Source organism: Vanellus vanellus (genome assembly GCF_965231255.1).
Source record: "Vanellus vanellus genome assembly, chromosome: 24".
NCBI classification, from domain to species: domain Eukaryota; kingdom Metazoa; phylum Chordata; class Aves; order Charadriiformes; family Charadriidae; genus Vanellus; species Vanellus vanellus.
In genome coordinates, this window is record NC_138929.1 from 1,276,508 (window position 1) to 1,297,183 (window position 20,676).

At 41.8% G+C, this 20,676-nt stretch overlaps 1 protein-coding gene across 1 annotated transcript; it reads left to right on the forward strand.

The window, feature by feature from the left end:
- Nucleotides 1-231: 231 nt before the first annotated feature.
- On the forward strand, nt 232-19,657 carry TOP2A (DNA topoisomerase II alpha; the record flags this gene model as incomplete). The annotated part of the gene is made up of 35 exons (XM_082494836.1): nt 232-264; nt 635-781; nt 940-1,030; nt 1,492-1,555; nt 2,056-2,201; nt 2,581-2,678; nt 2,998-3,210; nt 3,413-3,586; nt 3,783-3,884; nt 4,378-4,515; nt 4,694-4,836; nt 5,126-5,279; nt 5,424-5,549; nt 6,013-6,123; nt 6,218-6,323; nt 6,990-7,099; nt 7,861-7,953; nt 8,427-8,541; nt 8,867-8,988; nt 9,570-9,718; nt 10,433-10,664; nt 10,794-10,928; nt 11,053-11,253; nt 11,821-12,016; nt 13,342-13,433; nt 14,030-14,173; nt 14,277-14,360; nt 14,992-15,189; nt 16,138-16,243; nt 16,541-16,681; nt 17,125-17,275; nt 17,417-17,478; nt 17,796-17,921; nt 18,991-19,217; nt 19,508-19,657. 35 exons carry the CDS (start codon nt 232-234, stop codon nt 19,655-19,657), a joined length of 4,680 nt encoding a protein of 1,559 aa, XP_082350962.1.
- Between the last annotated feature and the right edge of the window lie 1,019 nt (nt 19,658-20,676).

Here is a 20,676-nt window from a genome sequence, read left to right on the forward strand (position 1 = left end):
AGTGGCTGGTTTGAATGTGCGGCGTGCCTTGTGACTGGCGAGAGAGAGGGGAGGGGCGCGATGAGTCTCCCCGCCCTTTCGCTGCGATTGGCTGGAGGTCGGGGGCCCGCGAGCGGTGACTGGCGGAGGGTTTCGGCGGGCTGAGTGGAGGTTTGAAACGCGCCGGGCAGTTGGGGCCGCCATTATCACCGGTCAGCAGCGCCTGCCGCCGCCGCCGCCGCCGCCATCATCATGGAGCTCCAGGAGTCCCCGTCGCCCCTCCGCGTGCGTGTGGCGCCCCGCCACCCTCTCTCTCCCCCCGCACCGCGGCCCCCTGTCCCCACAGGGCTTCGCGTTCCCCCGGCCTCCCGGGCCTCCCTCAGCCCCAGCCGGGCCTCCCTCAGCTTCCCGGGCCCCTCTGGCGGCCTCTTCCCCCAGCGCTCCCGCTCTCCTCGGATCCCCCCGTTCCTCTGGGATTTCCCCCATCCACGGGCTCCCCGCGGGATCCTCCCCCCTCTCCCCGGTACCGTGTCGGGGCCCCCCGCCGCCCAGGCCCACTCCAACCTCCCCACCCCCGCTCGATCCCCTTCGGGCCCCCCCCGGTCACCTCCCGGATCCCGCTCCCCCTCACTCCCGCTCTCTCTCCCCCGAGCAGCCCGCCAACGAGAACCTCCGGGCGCCCAAGGGCGATGGCACCAAGAAGGGTCTCTCGGTGGAGCACATCTACCAGAAGAAGACGCAGCTGGAGCACATCCTGCTCCGGCCCGACACCTACATCGGCTCGGTGGAGCTGGTCACCCAGGTGCGGGGGTGGCGCCGCGGGGCTAAGCCTGAACTCCCCGGTGCAGGCGAGAGGTCACTAACATCCGTTTATAAAGCACAAAACGTCTGCTTTACAAACTGATGGCACAGAAGAGGAGGTGGGCCTGGGGACTGAAATATTTCTCGCTTTCTTTTCAGCAAATGTGGGTTTTTGATGAGGGCGTGGGCCTTAACTGCAGAGATGTGACCTTTGTGCCTGGCTTATACAAAATCTTTGATGAGATTCTAGGTAAGGTGACCTGTTTGTTGACTCAGTGACTGATGAGTTATTAATGGGTGCTGAATCAGAAACCGGAATTAAATGCAAGAACTTATCAAGTGTACTTTTAACTGGTTGCATTGTTGACCAAGTAATGTCTATTGCATAATTTGATGGATGGTGTTCACAGAGTACACTGTTTGTTGATTGTGCTCAGAAATATTAGATACTAATGTCCTTCCATTAGCTCTACTTCATAGTAAGCCATTCATGGGGTGATGGCGCACTCTATTACAAAACCAATTTAATTCAGCCCAAAATTTGTGTTAACTTGTAGTCCTCGTCTTTGTTTGCAAAATATTTGCATACCGAGACGATTATTAGTAACATTGTATCGAATTTTTGCATTCATTCAATTGAAGACACTTTATAGTTAATAGTTTGGTCTTGATTGAGAATGTAATATAATAACAATAATCTTTCCGTTCTAGTGAATGCTGCAGACAACAAGCAGAGAGATAAAAGCATGTCGTGCATTAAAGTTACAATTGATGTGTAAGTTTTGTTTCATTTTTGTTCATTGCCTTCCCAACTCAAGTGCAGGAGATTTTCTCAGTCAGATGCTGTTCTGCTAAGCTGGCGTGGTATTGGAGGGCTGTGCGATGCAGCCGATCTAAGTTAGACCAAATGTAATTCACCAGTTGTGAAAGCCTTTTTCTGTGTTTAGTCCCTTGGTCTCTTACAGAGAGCTTACTGGTGAAATGACTGCTTCTATGTTGTTCTTTTTTGTTGGGGCCATTTTCCTCTTCCTCTCAACCTTTTTATTCTGTCACTGAGCACAGATAGAGGATTTTTGTGGTGGTGTATTTCATAGAAGGTATATGCAAATCTGAGAATTTTTTTGTTGAGTTGTCCTCCCTCTGCTGGCTGTTTCTGCACTTGCTCAACAGAAATTTGGTCTTGATGAAATGGTGGGCTTTCCCCAGAGCTTTTGTATAATACTGGTTTCATAGCTCAGTCTTTCACAGCCTTAAAAACACTTTTTTTTTTTCTAGAGAGAATAACACAATCAGCGTATGGAACAATGGGAAAGGTATTCCAGTTGTTGAACACAAAGTGGAGAAGGTCTACGTGCCTGCTCTTATCTTTGGACAGCTACTAACATCCAGCAACTACGATGACAATGAAAAGAAAGTCACAGGTAGGGAAGACTCTCAAATAGGCGCTAATATTTCTAAGCAGCCTGGTCAGTTTAAATGAGTGACCTAAATTAAAGGAGGGGGGAAGGGGGTCCTTGATGCAACATGAAAACAGCATCCTGACTCCATCAGATAAAAGTCTCCACGCTCTATTTCAGAGTAATAATGGTACAAACATGAAGAACAGGAAAAATTCTCTTTGAACGTTAATCCCAATTAAATATGGGTTTGCAGTTGCGCACTGAGCTTGTAGGATATTGTTGCTTATTGACAGTTGTACTTTGATTGTGCTGAAATGGCTGAACTCCTGTAAGTCTGGGATTCTTTTAGATGATTTTGAACAAAGGTAATAACAGAAGTCTGTTTTCCTTCTAATTCCAGGTGGGCGAAATGGTTATGGAGCCAAACTGTGCAACATATTTAGCACAAAATTTACTGTTGAAACTGCATGTCGTGAATACAAAAAGTTATTCAAGCAGGTATGAACGCTTCTCGTTTCAGTAAGGTTATCTCTGAGATTTTCAAATAAGACCCTGAGATTTTGTTCAAAAAAAGTTAGGTGTAACCTGCATTCAGCGCACTGGGACTGCAATAAATTTGGCCCGCAGTTACTGTACAACCAGATATGATTCAAATGAATAATGAAATGAGCAGACATAATCAGAATCTAGTTTTTAACCAGTGGGATTTTTTTATTTTAAAGTATTTAAAACTCGTAAATCAGCTTACTGCTTTTAAAAACTAAGCTAGTTGCTTGTGTGTGTTAGACTTGCAACTCACAAAACCTCCTTTTCTCAGACCTGGACAGACAACATGGGAAAGGCTGGTGAAATGAAACTGAAATATTTTGATGGAGAAGATTACACGTGTGTCACTTTCCAACCTGATCTGTCAAAATTCAAAATGACAATTCTTGATAAAGACATTGTAGCACTAATGTCTCGAAGAGCATATGATATTGCTGGATCCACAAAGGATGTCAAAGTTTTCCTAAATGGACAGAGGCTGCCTGTAAGTAACCATTTAAAAGAAACAGTAATATCTGTATTTCTCATGTCGTTTAAACAGTGAAATTTTGTTGAAGCAATTTATGTCATTGCACATGGTAAAGGGAAAATTTGCATGAGTGATTTCGCTTCCCACTTTTCGGGAGGATATGAATTAAGTATTTATAGCAGTTATAAATGAGTTGTCTGCTTTCATCTGTGTGCAGGTGAAAGGATTCCGCAGTTATGTGGACCTCTATCTGAAGGACAAAGTAGATGAAACTGGTAATGCACTTAAGGTTATCCATGAGGAAGTAAATTCTCGGTGGGAAGTGTGCTTGACTTTAAGTGAAAAAGGCTTCCAGCAAGTTAGCTTTGTCAACAGCATTGCCACTACAAAGGTAACTCTTTAGTTCATTTCGTCAAGCTAATGCCATATTCTTCATCGTTAATATTCTCAGCTATGTGTGTGCGTTAGTGAAAAATATTTAGTTTCTCAATGTTCCAAAGACTGTGCTTAAAGTTTTAAATAGATGTGCATCCTTGGGTTTTTTTTCAATGGAATCACCACCAGGTCTTTGGTCCTGTTTCCCTTAGGGTGGCAGGCACGTTGATTATGTAGCTGACCAGCTTGTGACTAAACTCATTGATGTCGTGAAAAAGAAGAACAAAAATGGAGTTGGAGTGAAGCCTTTTCAGGTACGATGTCAGAATTTCCCCGGTGGGAAACAATTCTACCATTATTTCAAATTGTAACTATGGCTTAATGCTTTCTCACGTTAATTAATAATACATATTCCCATTGTACCCACAATATATATAAAACTGCTAATTATAGAAGTCTCATATTGTCCAGTTTCAGCCAGCTAACAATCTTCTCTTTGTTTGGCTGATGTATCTTGTAATCAGAACACTGTAAATCAGTGTAGGTGCACTAAAACTCAGTATCTGCTCGATAATACCTATTTAGGCTGAGAGCTGTGAATCCTTGACATCCAAAATCATATCACATTTTTCATGAATGTTCATTAGTTGTCCTAAGTGCTTTCAAGGCATCCAGGAAAATTCAAAAACATACCATGATTACTGAGTTTTTCCTCACTGTGTGATTCTGACAGACGAATGTCAGACTGCGCTGCTGTTAGTGAGATGAGCCTGTACAACGCGTGATGCTTGTTGTATTTAACTGCAGGTGAAGAACCATATGTGGATTTTTGTGAATTGCTTAATTGAAAACCCAACCTTTGACTCTCAGACTAAGGAGAACATGACTCTGCAGGCAAAGAACTTTGGCTCAACCTGTAAACTGAGTGAAAAATTTATTAAGGGTGTAAGTATTGATATATACGGATAATCAAGATGTCTGTAAAACTGCATCTTATGTTTAACATGGCAAATATATACTTTTTGAAGTAATGTCATGAACTAAAGAAAAAGTATGTAATTTAGAATCCTGTCATTGTTAAGGATTGTCCCACAATTGTTTGGGGCTTTTTTTTGTATTGCAGGCGGTTGGCTGTGGCATTGTTGAAAGTATCCTAAACTGGGTAAAATTTAAAGCTCAGAGCCAGCTGAATAAGAAATGTTCGGCTGTGAAACACACTAAGATTAAGGGTGTTCCTAAGCTGGATGATGCCAATGATGCTGGTAAGTGTTCTACACCGTTGTAACCAGTTCATTCAAAAACAGTTAAAACTTGTTCATTAGACAAACGATAGAATTGTCTCCTAAAGATAATGAGAAAACCTGCAATTATAGTTCATCCCTATTTTACAGTCCCATTTTCTACATTTATCCTCATTTAATATGCACAGTGCAACAATACCTGTATGTGCTAAAATATATTTATTCTCATTCCATTTGTGAGTACGTAGGCTTTGATTTCACTTCTTAATTAGAAAATTGACTTGTTTTATATTTATTTTATTTTTTTTAGGCAGCAAGAATTCTTTAGATTGTACACTTATCCTGACCGAGGGAGACTCAGCCAAAACACTGGCTGTCTCTGGTCTAGGAGTGGTTGGTAGAGACAAATATGGAGTATTTCCCCTCCGTGGGAAAATACTCAATGTCCGAGAAGCTTCTCATAAGCAGGTTAGTTGGAAAATCGTTATAGTCTACATGTTAGAACAGTATGCTTTGTACCAGTCAACGGTATCCTTATGGATAATTTTAGACTTTTTTGAGCTACATTTTCAGTCCGAAAGACAAGTTTTTATTCCATGTGATCTTTTCCAGATTATGGAAAATGCTGAAATCAACAACATCATCAAGATTGTGGGTTTACAATATAAGAAGAACTATGAAGATCAAGAATCTTTAAAGAGTCTTCGCTATGGAAAGATTATGATTATGACAGATCAGGTCAGGTTCACTAAATGAAAATTGGGAGAGGAAAAATACCAACACTTGAATGCAGAGTAAAGAAGAAAATACTACCTTTCTCCCACTGCCATTGTTGTACCTAATTGTCTGTATTTGTTTCTTTTTATCATTCTGTATTAGTGGGTCATAATGTCTTTTCAGCAAGAAAACAGATAAAGTAGCAGGGGGAATTAGCATCACCAAATAGCCAAATACTGTCTTTCCAGTCTGCTGACTGAAGGTCCTTGACCAGTCTTTGATATTCTTGATGAAAAAAAAGGTGTGCCTTTTCTGTTTCTTTTTATTTTCAGTAGTTAAACAACACATGGTCACCTTTTTAGAAGTGAAAGTTAGTAGGGTCAGTTAGCTGGAATTATAGAATCATTTGCTATTAAGCTAACAATTGTCAATTCCTGCATGTCCCTGATTAAATATGCCTTTTTTTTTTTTCTTTTTAAATCAGGATCAAGATGGATCACATATCAAAGGTTTGCTGATTAACTTCATCCATCACAACTGGCCATCTCTTCTAAGACACAACTTTTTGGAGGAATTTATTACTCCTATCATAAAGGTAAGGGTTGGGTAGATGGTAAGGTGAATGAGTTAAGGATCCATTGGTCCAAATCTGCCTCTCATTTCACAGTTAAAATATTTGTTCATTGTAGGCCTCTAAAAACAAAGAAGAAATTGCATTCTATAGTATTCCTGAATTTGAAGAATGGAAAAATAATACCCAGAACTACAATTCATGGAAAATCAAGTACTATAAAGGTTTGTAGAAAACTTAATATGGTGAAATTAAATGATCCAAGTAAGAGCATTTATTATTCATCCAGTTAGCCCGGCTTTTGCAGAAAGGGTTTGGACTGGATGTCCTCCAAGTCTCTTCCCTCCTGAGATATTCTGGTTACAAATACATGGGACATAAAATACAAAAGTAAGGAAACAGTAACTTCTGACTGGATAAAATCTCAATAAAATCTCCCAAAATGGAACTAGGTAACCATTCTTTCAGCCCTTTTAGGCAATTATGCTCAGTTTTATGTGTTATTTTCCATAGTATAGTCCTTGTGTACTGTTAGTGCTGTAAGTTAAGTACTTACTCCAGAACTGCTTAATCCAACAAGAAAGGTTCCAACTGCAGAACAATGGCTGGATGATGAGGTATCATTTCCAGTTTGCAGTTGATCATTTCAGATATCTACGGTAGCTACAGACAAAATCCAAAAGTACAGTGTGCAACTGCTCACGTATCTGTAATTCTTATGATTTTTGTGATGCTTTAAAATGAGATGTAAGGTAAGTTTTCAGTAAGTCATCTGCATGCCATACATTTATATAAAGCATCACAAAAACTAGGCGTAGCAAAATATTTCTGTGAAGTGCACCTTAATTTAAGCAAGAAGTTATTAGGACTCACTAGTACTGTCTCTGCAGGTTTGGGTACCAGCACATCGAAGGAGGCTAAAGAATACTTTGCGGATATGGCTAAACACCGAATTGGCTTCAAATATTCTGGTCCTGAAGATGATGCTGCTATCACCCTGGTAACTAACACTTGATTTAATTGCTGACTTACTACCTTTGGTATTCTACTGCTTAGAGTTCTGTGTATTTTCTCTTAAAATGCTCTTAAAAGCCTTTGGACTTGAGACAATCTCTTTGTTACCAAGGCTACGGCTTTAGTCTAACCAGTAGAAGCAAATCTGTCCACGAACCTCAGCCAAGAGTACCCTTTTAATGATGGGTTTTAAATATAGCTCAGGACAAACTAATCACTACAAACCAATTGACATTTTCAGACACAATAGTAAATATTCCTTTAACATTTTTCTGCATGTTCTGCTGCAATTTTCTCCAAGTCAGACCTCACTTTTCTCCCCCAGATTTTCTTCTTGCAAAATGGTTCACCAGTGGACTAAAACAGTCCTCATTTCTGTGAACTTCTTCACCTTCAGTAGACATTGACTCTGAAGTATTCTGAGCTATTAGGCAATGCCAAAAAAACAAGTTTTTCCCCAAAATGTTAATTTCCCCCAAATCAGCTTTGTTTTTCCATTATGACGTTAAAAATCCATACATTTAAACTGAACTACAGTGTCTCCTAAAGACTGGTGTAAATTATACTCTTAATATATTTAGCTACAAGAACCTTTTATTGCACTTCTTGGGCTATTAAGTCAGCCTGTTTAGCATGTTATTCTCCTGGGTAAACTCTTCCTGTATGCTTTCTTTTCCTCAAGTGGTCCAACAGGGCACACCACAGAATGTCCTAAAATTGAGTTACTTCTCATTTTGTAATATACAGGCCTTTAGCAAGAAGAAGGTAGAAGAGCGAAAGGAGTGGCTAACCAATTTCATGGAGGATAGAAGACAACGGAAGCTGCATGGTCTGCCAGAGGTAAAAGGTTTACGTATATGAAGGAAACTGGTTTCCTCTCTCTCCCTGGGGCTGTTCTCAGCTTCATTCTGGCATGCTAGAGCTGCACGCAGCTCCGAGTCAGTGAGTCAGTCACTGGATTACGGGACAGTTAAAACGTTTCAGGATTTTGCAGAGCAGCTTCTCTCATCAGTGTAGCCACGTTGTCAGTTGTCCAACAGTTAATTTCATTTTTAATGCTTATCGTTCAAATTACTTTATCAATAGGGAAATTATAACTTGAGCAGGACTGTATGGAGACTTTATTTCTCAAAAAATGGCCCTGCATCATGGGAAGCGATGTGTCACGTTGCCATGCTAAGAACGTCAGCACTTGAGCCGTGTTGAACTAGTCTTACAAGGAGCTCCCATTTTAGTGAAACTAGTCGAGTATGAGCTAAGAAACGGATTAGACCTTGTTAAAATTGAGGCAATCTTGCACCTGTTTTTCTCAGGAATACCTATATGGGAAAAATACTAATTACCTGACATACAACGACTTCATCAACAAGGAGTTAGTGCTGTTCTCAAACTCGGATAATGAAAGATCAATCCCGTCACTGGTTGATGGTAAGTTATCTCAAGATAGTGATTCCACATAAGCGCGTTCCTCAGAACTTAATAAATGGGTGTTTGTGTGTCACATTATCAGAATCTGGGAACCTGGTGAGCTTTCAGGGTCAGTATTCTGAAGACCATTTTCTGCTGTTCAAGTGTTATTAATCTTTGGATTAAATGTCTTGTCCGTTTTGTAGTTTATTGTTGCAGATACCTTACTCTCCTGGTGCAGAATCTTTAGGTGTATAAGTAGTTTGTAGTCTCTAGAGAGTAGAAGCTAAGTGAAACACATTGTACGTTCTAATCGCAAGGTCTTTTATTTTTTTTTTTAATACAGGTTTGAAGCCAGGTCAAAGAAAAGTTCTATTCACATGTTTCAAACGAAACGATAAGCGGGAGGTGAAGGTTGCTCAGCTGGCTGGTTCTGTGGCTGAGATGTCCTCATACCATCATGGTGAAGTAAGAATCTGGTCTGGTTGTGCAAATGCTTTTTAAATGAAAAGCAAAAATCCCTTCTGTTGACTTGACAGTTAAGATGCATCTAAAGCAGAATTAGATGTTTGAGTATAAACACCAAAGCAAAGTGGCTGTATATCCGCTATTAATACTTCAATATTAATTTAATCTGAGACTGACCAGTCTGCCTGTCCCACCTAGACTTTATGGGAGCGTATTTCATTCACAAAGTAGAACAAGAAAAACCCGCTTTACTTGCAATAGATTTAGGCAGATGTTACTCGCCTTTCTACCTTGGTAAGGAGAAGTTAAGCACTAAAACAAGATTCCCTTGGGAGACTGATAGAATCTTTCATTGGAGGTTTCAAGAACAGGTAGATAGCAATGTATCGTGGGTCAGTGGAATATATCTGGTCATCCAGACTGGAGGATCCTGGGATGTACTTTCAGTGAGTTTCCTCTGGTATTTCGTTAGTTGAGTTTATCCTCGATATCAATTCTGTTCTTGGTGTGAATTTTGCCTTTAACTTTGTCCATTCAATGAAGAATTCTGCATTTTAGCCCTGAACTTTCCTTTATTGCAGGCATCGCTGATGATGACTATTATTAACTTAGCTCAGAACTTTGTGGGCAGTAACAACCTCAACTTGCTGCAGCCTATTGGTCAGTTTGGCACAAGGCTACATGGTGGAAAAGACTCTGCCAGCCCTCGATACATCTTTACAATGCTCAGGTCAGCATTAAAGATTCCTTACTGTCTTAAATATTCTTGGCATCTTACAGGACTCAATTTGACAGCATTTAAAATGAAAAGTCAATTTACTTTTTCCCCTTAAAAACTGCAGACTACTTCCATACTCAGTAGCAACAATTGAAGTGAGATTTGGATCCTAGATTCAGATGTATAAACTTGGTTATCATCCCTGGAAATAGAAAGGCATAGTGGAGAATATAGAAATGGGAGCAAAAACAGAGGGAGAAATTTGGGTCGGATGATAACAAGTGAACTTGAGTTGGGAGAATGAAGTTCTAGTACCTGAAAGTACAGTGCTGTAGTCTCTCTGAGCTGGTGGTCCCTCAGGTTGAACTTGATGAAATCCATTACTTGAGCCATGTGTATGGTTGTACTAAAGCAAGGTATACAGAGAAGTGAAGTCTTTCTTAGACTTTAAATGTCTAGTTTACATACTTAAACTACGAGGTTAGGGACCTATATAGTCAGCGGAACCTGTAGAGACTGGTGAGATTGCTGAAGATGCATCTCTGTTTTGAGTGTTCCTCTACAGGCCTAGTTTCCTAACATAGACACCCAGGCTGTAGGGCTAAGGTTGGCTGATAGAAATAAACCTGATCTATGTGGGGGTTTTGTTTTCTGGTTGGTTCTTTTCGCATGGTGGTTGCTGTTCTGTAACAACACTTTGGGCTTAAATTCTCTTTTCCATTCTAGCCCGCTAGCACGCTTGCTGTTCCCACCAATGGATGACAATATCCTGAGGTTCCTTTATGATGACAATCAACGTGTGGAGCCAGAATGGTATATGCCCATCATTCCCATGGTGCTGATAAATGGGGCAGAAGGGATTGGTACTGGCTGGTCCTGTAAGATCCCCAACTTTGATATCAGGGAAGTTGTGAATAATATCCGTCGTCTGATGGATGGAGAAGAGCCACTGCCAATGGTAAATAATGTATTTAAAAAACAATGTCTCACTCGTGAGTTTATTGAGCACATATTGGAGCATTTCTTGCAAGTGCTTAAAAACAGAAGTGGCAACGCAAAGCTGAATCCAGTGTTCTTTTCTGCTTAGCTTCCTAGTTACAAGAATTTCAAAGGCACGATAGATGAACTGGGACCTAATCAGTATGTGATAAGTGGTGAAGTGTCTATCCTTGATTCTACAACCATTGAGATCACTGAGCTGCCTGTCAGAACATGGACACAGGTAATAAACAGTGAATTCGCTCTAGGAATGTATAGTTTGCCCTGTAAAGCAAAACATGATTAGTGTGTTTTGGAGCTTTTCATTTCCATGGAAAACATGGATCTGAATTTGATTCTTTTCTCAGACTTACAAGGAGCAAGTTCTGGAGCCAATGTTAAATGGGACTGAGAAGACACCCCCACTAATCACAGACTATAAAGAATATCACACAGATACAACAGTGAAGTTTATAGTGAAGATGACTGAAGAAAAACTAGCTGAAGCTAACGCAGTGGGGCTGCATAAGGTCTTCAAGCTCCAAACTAATTTAACATGCAACTCCATGGTATGTAATAGATTTTGCTGGATAAAGTTCTTGGTTTAACTCAAAGACTCTGTGGCAGCTGCAGTTGCTGCGTGTAACAAATACTCTTTTGCAGTAACCTATTCACTTTGATTTTTCTGCTGGTTCTGGTTTTAAATCAGCTTTCTAAATATACCTTCAAAAGGTCAAGAGACTGGCTTGGGAATGGGCCCAGAGTGGTATGGTTTTGCCTGAAGGAGTCAAAGCGATCTGAAATCACACAGTTCAGAGACCTTTGTTGTGACAACAGTACTGCCATTGAATATCTGGATTCTGACAATGTGCGAAGCTTGATGCAAGATGTTTATCCTACAGATAGCTTTAAGATTCAAGTACCCTTAACCCTACTATGTGTTTTCAACAACTTTGAAATTCTAAAATTGTCTCTGCTGCTGTGCTTGCAAACTGAAGTAATTTCTAAAACAATGCTAAGGTTTTATAATTTGTTGGCTAATAATTCAACTGTACTATCACACCTGTGTTTTAGGTAATTTTCAGTGGTTTTGGAAATCAGTTTTATCATCATAATGCCTGTGTTCTTTCATCTAGGTTCTTTTTGACCATGTCGGCTTTCTCAAGAAGTACGACTCTCCCCAGGATATTCTTAAAGAGTTCTTTGAACTCAGGCTCCGATACTACAGTTTGAGAAAAGAATGGCTTATTGGAATGCTAAGTGCTGAGTCTGCAAAACTGAGCAACCAGGCTCGTTTCATCCTGGAGAAAATAGATGGCAAAATTGTGATCGGTATGCATTGTTCTTGGTTATTTGGTTTATGAAATTGGGAGAACTAGGTGCTTGCTCGAGTTCTGTCAGCACCTCCTCAGCCCCAGACTGGCTCTTAACAAACTACGCCAGAGCTTATCTTTCTGTTCCAGTAACACACAAGAGGAAAATGCTTCAGAGAGTATCCTTGGTCTATAGAGCATTATGCATATGTTAATTGAAACAGGATACTCATACAGCTTTCTTACTGTGTGTTTGACACTATTTTGAGAGTAGAAATATTCTTTAATAGTTTAGCAATAATTCCTATCCATTTCTGACTCAGTAGGAATAAGAGTTAAGTGCTTGGTGAGTTAGAAAGGGGTGGTGTTTACTGTTTAAATGTGTACTTCTTAAGAACCTGTATCTCTTCTGTGTTATCTCTGTGAACCTCTGTGAAAATATTCCAAATCATGTTCTCAGTGGATGGGGGTTTCAAACTTAGAAGACACTCATGTTAGCAGCACCTGAGCATCATGAGCTAGAAAAAAGAAACAGGTCTTTGTTCCCAGCATTCAAATTTTTCAGTCAACTTTTCCACCTCAGTCTAAAAGGCAGCCTGTATTTCACTTGCGTTCATGGAGGATGCAGCTAGACAAAGTGTCATAAGATGCTTTGTGGTTTGTGTCTGAAGGCAGCCCAATAATCCCAACAGCCTCTGTCTGTCTGACTTGACTCTGGAAGAGAAATAATTCCCTTGAAATGCATTTTCTTGGGTTTTTGTAATAAGCAGTTCCAAGGCTGACAGAGCTGGTTTCATTTGTATTTGTGTCTCATGGTTGATTGCTTCTGATATCTTAAAAAGGAACAAATTCCGGCTGAAGCATTTCCATTGGTCGGGGCACTTACAGCATAAATTTCCCAGGTGGTGTCTAATGAGGTGCAAGCGATACCAAAGCCTTTGAGTGCTATCAGGGTTTTTTTTTTTCCTCCACTGGCCTACCTATTATTGTGAAACCTTTTTGATACCATCGCACCTTTTTTTCTGAGTTCAAAAACTACTTAGGGCAGGGGAAATGCATGTATGGAAATGAGGAAGAAAAATACTTACCATTCTCTGGCAGGTGTTCCCGACAGGTACAGGAGCAATGCTGACCTGGCAAATCACCTGCTAAATAGGAACTTTTTAGGTGTTGTTTCAGGCTCTTCCGCATGTCCCACCTCTGATGAGGGAAGGCTATCTTAGAGCCTGAGAGGATGCTGAGCTGCTAGTACCATGGGATCCAAAATTCAAAGCTCATTTGTCTTTCCTAACAAACAGCAATTGGTGGTGGTCACTAACTGACAATCCTGAAATGTCTTTACAGAAAACAAACCCAAGAAAGAGTTGATTCAAGTTCTTATCCAGAGAGGGTATGAATCTGATCCAGTGAAGGTTTGGAAAGAATCGCAAAACAAGGTAATGCTTCAGTCACCCTCTCTAAATAGATCCGAACTGGCCCCTACCTCTGGGGCTTCATAATCCGTAGGAAGAAGCACAAGTTGCTTTTCAGTTTGTAGGATTCAAGAGCTCGTGTGTCTGGTCTGTCTGTGATAGAAAACATAAGACAAGCACAAATGCAGTCTCTTGTTCAGAAGGCACTGACAGTTTGAGTCAGTCAAGTCTTCTTGCCACAGCAATTTCTGCTCTTCCTTTAAGATTTCCTTCCTCCTGTGGGACACAATTGTGGCAGGGCTGTGAGGAAGATGACAGTTTTAAGTAGCCTGAGGAGAAAATCTGGACTATCAGGACAGAGAGGCCAGATAGAGTAGAGCAAAATAGATTTGGAGAATTGTTTTTGCAGATGGATTCCTCTGTGCGATAACAGCTGAGGCTTTAAGAAGCATAACTCTATCCATTTCCGAATCGTTCAAGAAGAGTCTAGGACACCATAAGAGCACATAAGAGCATAAGGACACATGGAGCACCTGTGATACAGTCCAAACTTGATGAATAGCCCTACCCTTGTACGTCAATATATTTGTTGACAATGTTTGTTTTAAATCCACATTCAGGAAGAAGAGGAAGAGGAGGAGGAGGACAGTGAGAAAGAATCAGCTGCAGCTAGAGGACCAGACTTCAACTATCTGCTGAACATGCCCCTTTGGTATCTGACTAAAGAGAAGAAAGATGAGCTCTGTAAGCAAAGAGATAACAAAGTATGTTCCTTCCTTTTCTTATAAAAGCATTGTTATATAATATATTTTTTAGACGGCGGATTAAAATATGTTACTAATTATTATCAACTGCAATTCCCTTTAGGAAAAGGAGCTGGAAAACCTTAAGTGCAAGAGTCCCTCTGATCTGTGGAAGGAAGATCTTGCTGTCTTTGTTGAAGAGCTTGATGTATGTCAATGTTCAGAGCAGATGCCTGACTCCCTTGTAGTCTTATCCACTAGCACTTTATTGACTTTTTTAGGAAACTAAAAATGGTAACTCCTATGTCTTGCACTCACTGAGGACAATGGAAGCTTTCTTCACCTTCCTGGCTTGGGTAGGAGTAGCACTGCTTTGGGCCAGGGAGTCAAAACACCAAGGTGGCTGTTGGAAGGTGGTCGATTACCAGTCTGAGAGGTGAAGAGGAGTTTTAGGAGGGATTGAGAAAAAAACCATGTTAGGATATAGTCTGAGGGGATGTAAATCAAAGGGCTCTTTGGACACTGAAAAGGTGAGGGAGGAGCTTGGACTTTACTGAACAGAGCCCAAATTGCGGGCAGGTGTCTGTGCCATCACAGCTGGTCACTGCCTCTGTCTCTTCTCACTCCCCTCGTAACTGAACTACAGCTCTAGCTTAAATCATGGCTTGAAAATGTACAAATCTGTGGCAGAGTGGGAAGCTTAATTTAAACTGATGGTAGGAAATCTATCAGCAAGTACAGAGTGCTTTACTGCAAGGGCTGTGATGGGGGGTTGTTTCAGTAGTAAATTGTTTCTTTTGTATTCTCATGGCTGTATTATTTTATGCTCACCTCTGCAGGCAGTGGAAGCCAAGCAAACCCAGGATGAGATGGCAGGGTTTGTTGGTAAACCTTTGAAGGGGAAAGGAGTGAAAACCAAGGTGAAGAAAGCGCAACTGACAGAAGTAATGCCATCGCCTCATGGCATAAGGGTTGTTCCTCGGATAACGGCAGAGATGAAGGCAGAGGCAGAGAAGAGAACTAAAAAGAAAATAAAGGTAAAAAGGAACATTCCAAACACTTAATCTTTCTTTACATCTTCCATACGGTCCTAAAGAAACGCAAGTTCTTGTTGGCTGAACTTGCCCTGATGAAGCAGCTGTTCAGGGAGAGGGACAGAATCTTAGGACGTGGGGAACACTGGAATTGGATGTTTCTCAGTGTAAAGGAGAACAGATTCACTAATGTATCAGGAGATGGCTTAGAGGGAAATATTTTGGCAAGAGTGTATATCACAATGTCAGAGATGGGTTGGTAGCTCAGAAATTAAAAAGCAGATGCAAGTAAGGCTGTTTTAGGTGTCTTGGGGATTTTATAAATCCTCCAGAAGGCAGGAGGTACAGCTAGTAAATTCGCTTCTCCAGAACAGCCTTTGCATTCCCAGTAATGCTTTCAGCCACTTAATGCCATTGTTCTCAATATCAAGGAGATAAAGAAGAATTAACTTTTTTTTCTAGGGCTAGTTGAAATTATGCCATTCAGCTATTTGCAACATAGAAAATTAAAATATCCCCTCACCTGTTTTGACCTGTAAGCCAGACATATCGCTCCTTTCCTACGGATGGTTCCATCTAACAGTTTTTCCAAATAACTTGCACTGTTGTTTTTAACCCACCCTGTTCAATTCTGCATCCTCAACACACCCTAGAGCCGTACCATCAGCACACAAAGGCGGTCCCAAAGCGCCCTCAGGAGTGGGGACAAAGTTCCTGTTTTTGTTAATGTTGGATTTCGCGTTTTAAGTCACCTGATCTGGGGACAGATCCTGTCTGATATACTTGGCTGTCATCAATTTTGCAGGCAGTTTGTGAAACAAACTCAGATTTCTTGTACCGCTAACTTTCATACCTCTAAAATAAGCAGCTCCTTTTCCGTATTACTCTGTGTGCCTCTTCTAATGGTGTGACCTGACTCACTATCTATTTCATACCTGCTTGCACCTTCAGAGTGAAAAAAATGAATTTGATGAGAATCAAGAAGAAAACACATCAGGAGACAAAGAGCCTTCAGGCCTTAAGCAGAGATTAGCGCAGAAGCTTAATACTGAGACAGGTAAATGCTTTTATGTGTTATTCCATCAATGGAAAGTCAGGGGAAGGGTTGTAAATTTGGTTATCTGACCTCTTCCTGAAAATGATGAGTAACATCTAGGATCGGTATTGCTGGAAAAAATAGATGAGAGAGAAAGTGATCCTGGATAACAGTCAAGCGGGACAGATTGCTTTCTCTTCGATGTTTAAGCCAGAATCCTCTGAATTTAGTGATGTATTTCTAAGTTGAGCTTGAACTGCTGAGCCTGAAGTACACATGGAAGTTTGCTGGTCCATCCTACCTCCCGATATTTTTCAGGTATGAAGAGACAGGCCACTCTACCGTTTAAGCCATTAAAGAAAGCGAAGAAACGAAACCCTTGGTCTGACTCAGGGTCTGATTCAGAGTCTGATTTTGAAGCACCTCCTCAAAGAGAGAGAGTGGTTCGCCAAGCGGCAGGTGAGTGGCGACCCAAATGCAGAAGAACGGCAATCTGTGGAGGAGAAAATTGAACAGACTATTTAGAGAGCTCCCGGAGTCCGAGATCTCAGTCAGAAATAATTTTTGAGAGGCTTATTTATTTTACTGTATGTAACAACTAAGTATTTCTGCTATTTGAGCAGATTTTCACAATGCTTTTCAAGGAAAAGCAGAAATGGGCAACTAGAGAAATAAGGTTATTGGTTTTAATTACTCAACTGTCTTGGCAAATCAAACGTGTTGTTGGTAAGCGAGCCCAGGATACGCACTTGTGATTTGGAGTCTTCTCACTGGCAGTCTCAGTATCTGCTTGTTTTTATTCTGCTCTTTATTTTTTAATAACTGCAGCTAAAATATTGAAAAAGAAACTGAGCTGCGTGTTGCCAAATGGGTAAAATAATACATCTGTGTCATTTCATCAGCCAAAGTCAAGACTATAATCAGTTCGGACTCGGATGCAAATCTCTCCAGCTCAGATGAGGAGCCTGAATTCCAGGCCGACAGTGAAGGCAACACTGAATCTGATACAAGCTCCAAAGGAAAACCTGCTCCCAAGCCCAGAGCTGCTCCAAAGTGAGTATTTTTCCACATGGGCACTGGAAATGAGGTGTGCTTCTAGCGTCAGTGCTATATAGAAATCAATAGCTCTTTTTTTTCAAGGCACCTATTTAGTGCATCATATGTTGAAAAAATACTTGGGGTTTTGTATTCTAGGGGAACCACTGAAAAAGCAGCTAAAGCTCCCAACCAAAAGCCCGAGCAAAGCGCTGTCCCTGGTGAGTACAAGACCACCTAAACCCCGTTGATTTTCCTAGAATCCCAGGAGAAGCGTGCTGGGCGTTCTGGCCAGTGCTGAATGCTCACAAAGGCAGACGTTAATCACAAGGTCTCACAAAGAAACTCTGATGCTCGGGTACAGGCTGGTTTCAGAGCACCAGACTTTTTTTGTCTGTTTCTAACTTGAATTTGTGATTAATCCAGTTTTAATAGTTGTTCTCTTCATAAAGTGGATCAAAATTGTCCTGCTCTAATGTTTATAGCCAGAGTAGATAATTTGGCTATTTCAAACTTACTTTCTGCTTTGTTTATTCAGTTCAAGCCCAAGATGTCGCTAATGAAAACGTGGGTCAAGCTCCTGCAGCTCCTTCTGTCCCTGTGTCTCGTACTAAGGCCGTATCTAAAAAACCTGCTGCAACTAAGAAGGCCACTGTCGCTAAGGGTAGGTGAAGTTTAGAAAGATCATTTTTAGATAACGATGATTATGCCTGTGGGAAACAAGTCCGAGTGATTTTGCTGGGCTTTCAGAGGCCTGAATAACTCGAGTTTTCATTTCAGAAAAGATCTGAGGTTTGTGGCAAAGGTTGAGTGGTTGTTGTCGTTTTTGAAGAAGTTTGTTTCCAAACGTATCATGTTCTAGTTCATGTCAGACATGCTTGCAGGGAGTGAATTTTAGTTTGGGAACAGGAAAAGTGAATGCTTCCTACAGTGCTATGTAATACTTGGCAGGAATAATCCGAGTGGAATTTGTGTCTTGCAGTCAATGTTCTACTTCATGTCTTTGGGGGAAGAAAGCTGCTTGGTAGTTTGCTTCCCAGGAAATAGAAAAGCTTCTCTGGGGTAGCTTGATCTATTTAGTGCTAGCTCGACCCCCATAAATCTGCGGCATTTGACTCAGGTTTTTTAAAGTTAACTGCCCAGAGCCTTTGTCAAACTTTGAAAGCTGTTTTGCATATTCCATCACTAGCTGGTTGCCATCCCAGCAGTGAAGTAGTGTGTTACTTCACTGCAAAATAGCCGTTTCTTCCACTTCTAAATTGAGAAAGCCTATTATCATTCAGGATTGGCCGCCTCATTTCAGCTTAACTTGGAGACGTGCTTCAAGATGCTGTTAAAAATGTCAAAATATAGGTAAGAAAGAACTCCGCAAGTAACTGTTTAGTAGAGATGGTAAATTCATTCCTTCCCTGGGCAAAAGTTTCGAAGGTACAAGATTGGTTACACAGCCTTGAGAGTTCAGGACTTTTCAATCTGAAATAGTCTGTAAATTGCTTTGGGTACATTTTAATTTGGTCCTCTAAATGTAGTGGCACTAAGCAGATAAACAACCTCATTTCTCATAATCTTGGTAAAGAGCAATCTTTCTAGAAAACCATGTTTCAAAATGAGACGACCTGTGCGCTGACCTCGCAGCGTAGTGCAGAGCCATATTTGTGTTGGAAGTAATTCACTGACCGCGCATGAGAAGAGAGGCAGCAAAACAAGGGTTTAAACGCCGAGTTCTGTTTCAGATAACCAGCCGTCCATCGTGGATATTCTGGCCAAGAGAAAGGCTGCACCCAAAGGCAGCAAGGCGGCGGGGAAGGAGGCACCCCCGGATGCTGAGGCTGGAGGAGCGGGTGACAAGAAGCCCAGCCAGACCAAGGGGCGGAAGGTCATCAAAAGGCAGCCAAGCGTTTTGGATTCCGATTCCGATTCCGATTTCGGCGTGAAGCCTTCCAAATCAGTTGCAGTAAAGGTTTGTACTCTGCTACCCGTTGGCACCGAGGGGGTACCGCGGAGCGCGGTCTCGGTCGTTCTGCCAGACGAAGCCTGGTTAGGGGCAGAGCCCCCTCTGCGCCGCCGTCTTCACTGCCGGGTGTGGGGAAGGGGGGTCGGGTGCACGTAGTGATCCCAGATTTTTGGTTTGCTCTCATCAGTCCGAACAACCACCTTACCCGCATCACAGCGGTGCATTTTATGCTAATTGGGTGTTCCCTGTTTATGCTGAAATTCATGATTCACTTCTTGACTATGCTTTCCCTCCAGAAATCCAAGCTGGAAGACGACGATAGCTTTACTGTTGATTTAACTGCTTGTGCAGACAGCCCCGTCGCAGCCGTGCCCCGCACCAGGCCCGGACGTCTCAAAAAGCCTGTCCAGTACTTGGAGGAGTCTGATGAGGACGATATGTTTTGAATTTTTATGGAGATTTTAAACTGCTTATCCAAATTGATCTACAAAGTAGCCGTCAGCAGAGCTCTTGAGAAGCTGTCACCAAAGAACAGCATCTCAGGCTGGGAAATCTTTTCACTGAACTTAAGCTGGTCCCAAAATGTTTGTTACGAGTGAATACAGCTCTATTTTTCTATGTTTTAAATAAGTTAGGTTTGTTTAAACAGGAACAGCCCCTCCTTTCTCGTGAACGCTGGAGCCATGAGCCCAGCTAGCACTGATGCACTTCCCTCTTGCCTGTTGGCTAGCTGGAATCTTTTGACACTTGGTGGTCATTTTAATGTTCATGTAGACTTTAGGACATATCAAATCCTTTAAAATACCCTCTCACATAGATACCTTCCTCTTTAGATATCTTAAAAAATAGTAAAATATGTAAGCTTTTAACTCCACAACCATAGACGTAGCACGTGAGGCACAGGCATTTAGAGCTCCGTGCTCGTGTTTTCCTTTCTCGTTTGCAGCCCTTTATGTCCGTGCAAGCCCTGATTGCTCAACCTCTGCCACGTTGAGTTTTAGCCTTTGGGTTTTTAAATTCAGATTTAGGAATGGAGGTTTGTGCAGACTTGTCTCTGCACTGTGCTCAGTGTTGGCAGTTTTATCTTCTGTCTGGCTGCCAAGAAACCCCGTGTTCAGCTAGTTCAGCCCAGAGGTCATCTTCAGGTAAGAGATGCTTGTGACTGCCAAGGCCTTGTGCTGTTGAAGAGCTAAACGGGTGTCTGCGGTGCCAGCGGGGTGAGACGAGCTCTCGGAGAGGACGACAGAGGCAGGACAGACATTCCCCATCCAAGGCTCGTTGATCTGTGGGGGAGAAGCCGGTTGGTTATTCCAACACACATGTTGGAAAGCAGCAGCTTCCCCCGCGCTGAGCTTCTCCGCTGCCGCACTCAGCACTGGGAAAAGCTGTTGCGCGGAGCGGCAGGACAAAGCTGCTCCTGCCTGTTCCTGGGGACAAAACTTCCCCTTAAGGCTTCCGTGCGCTC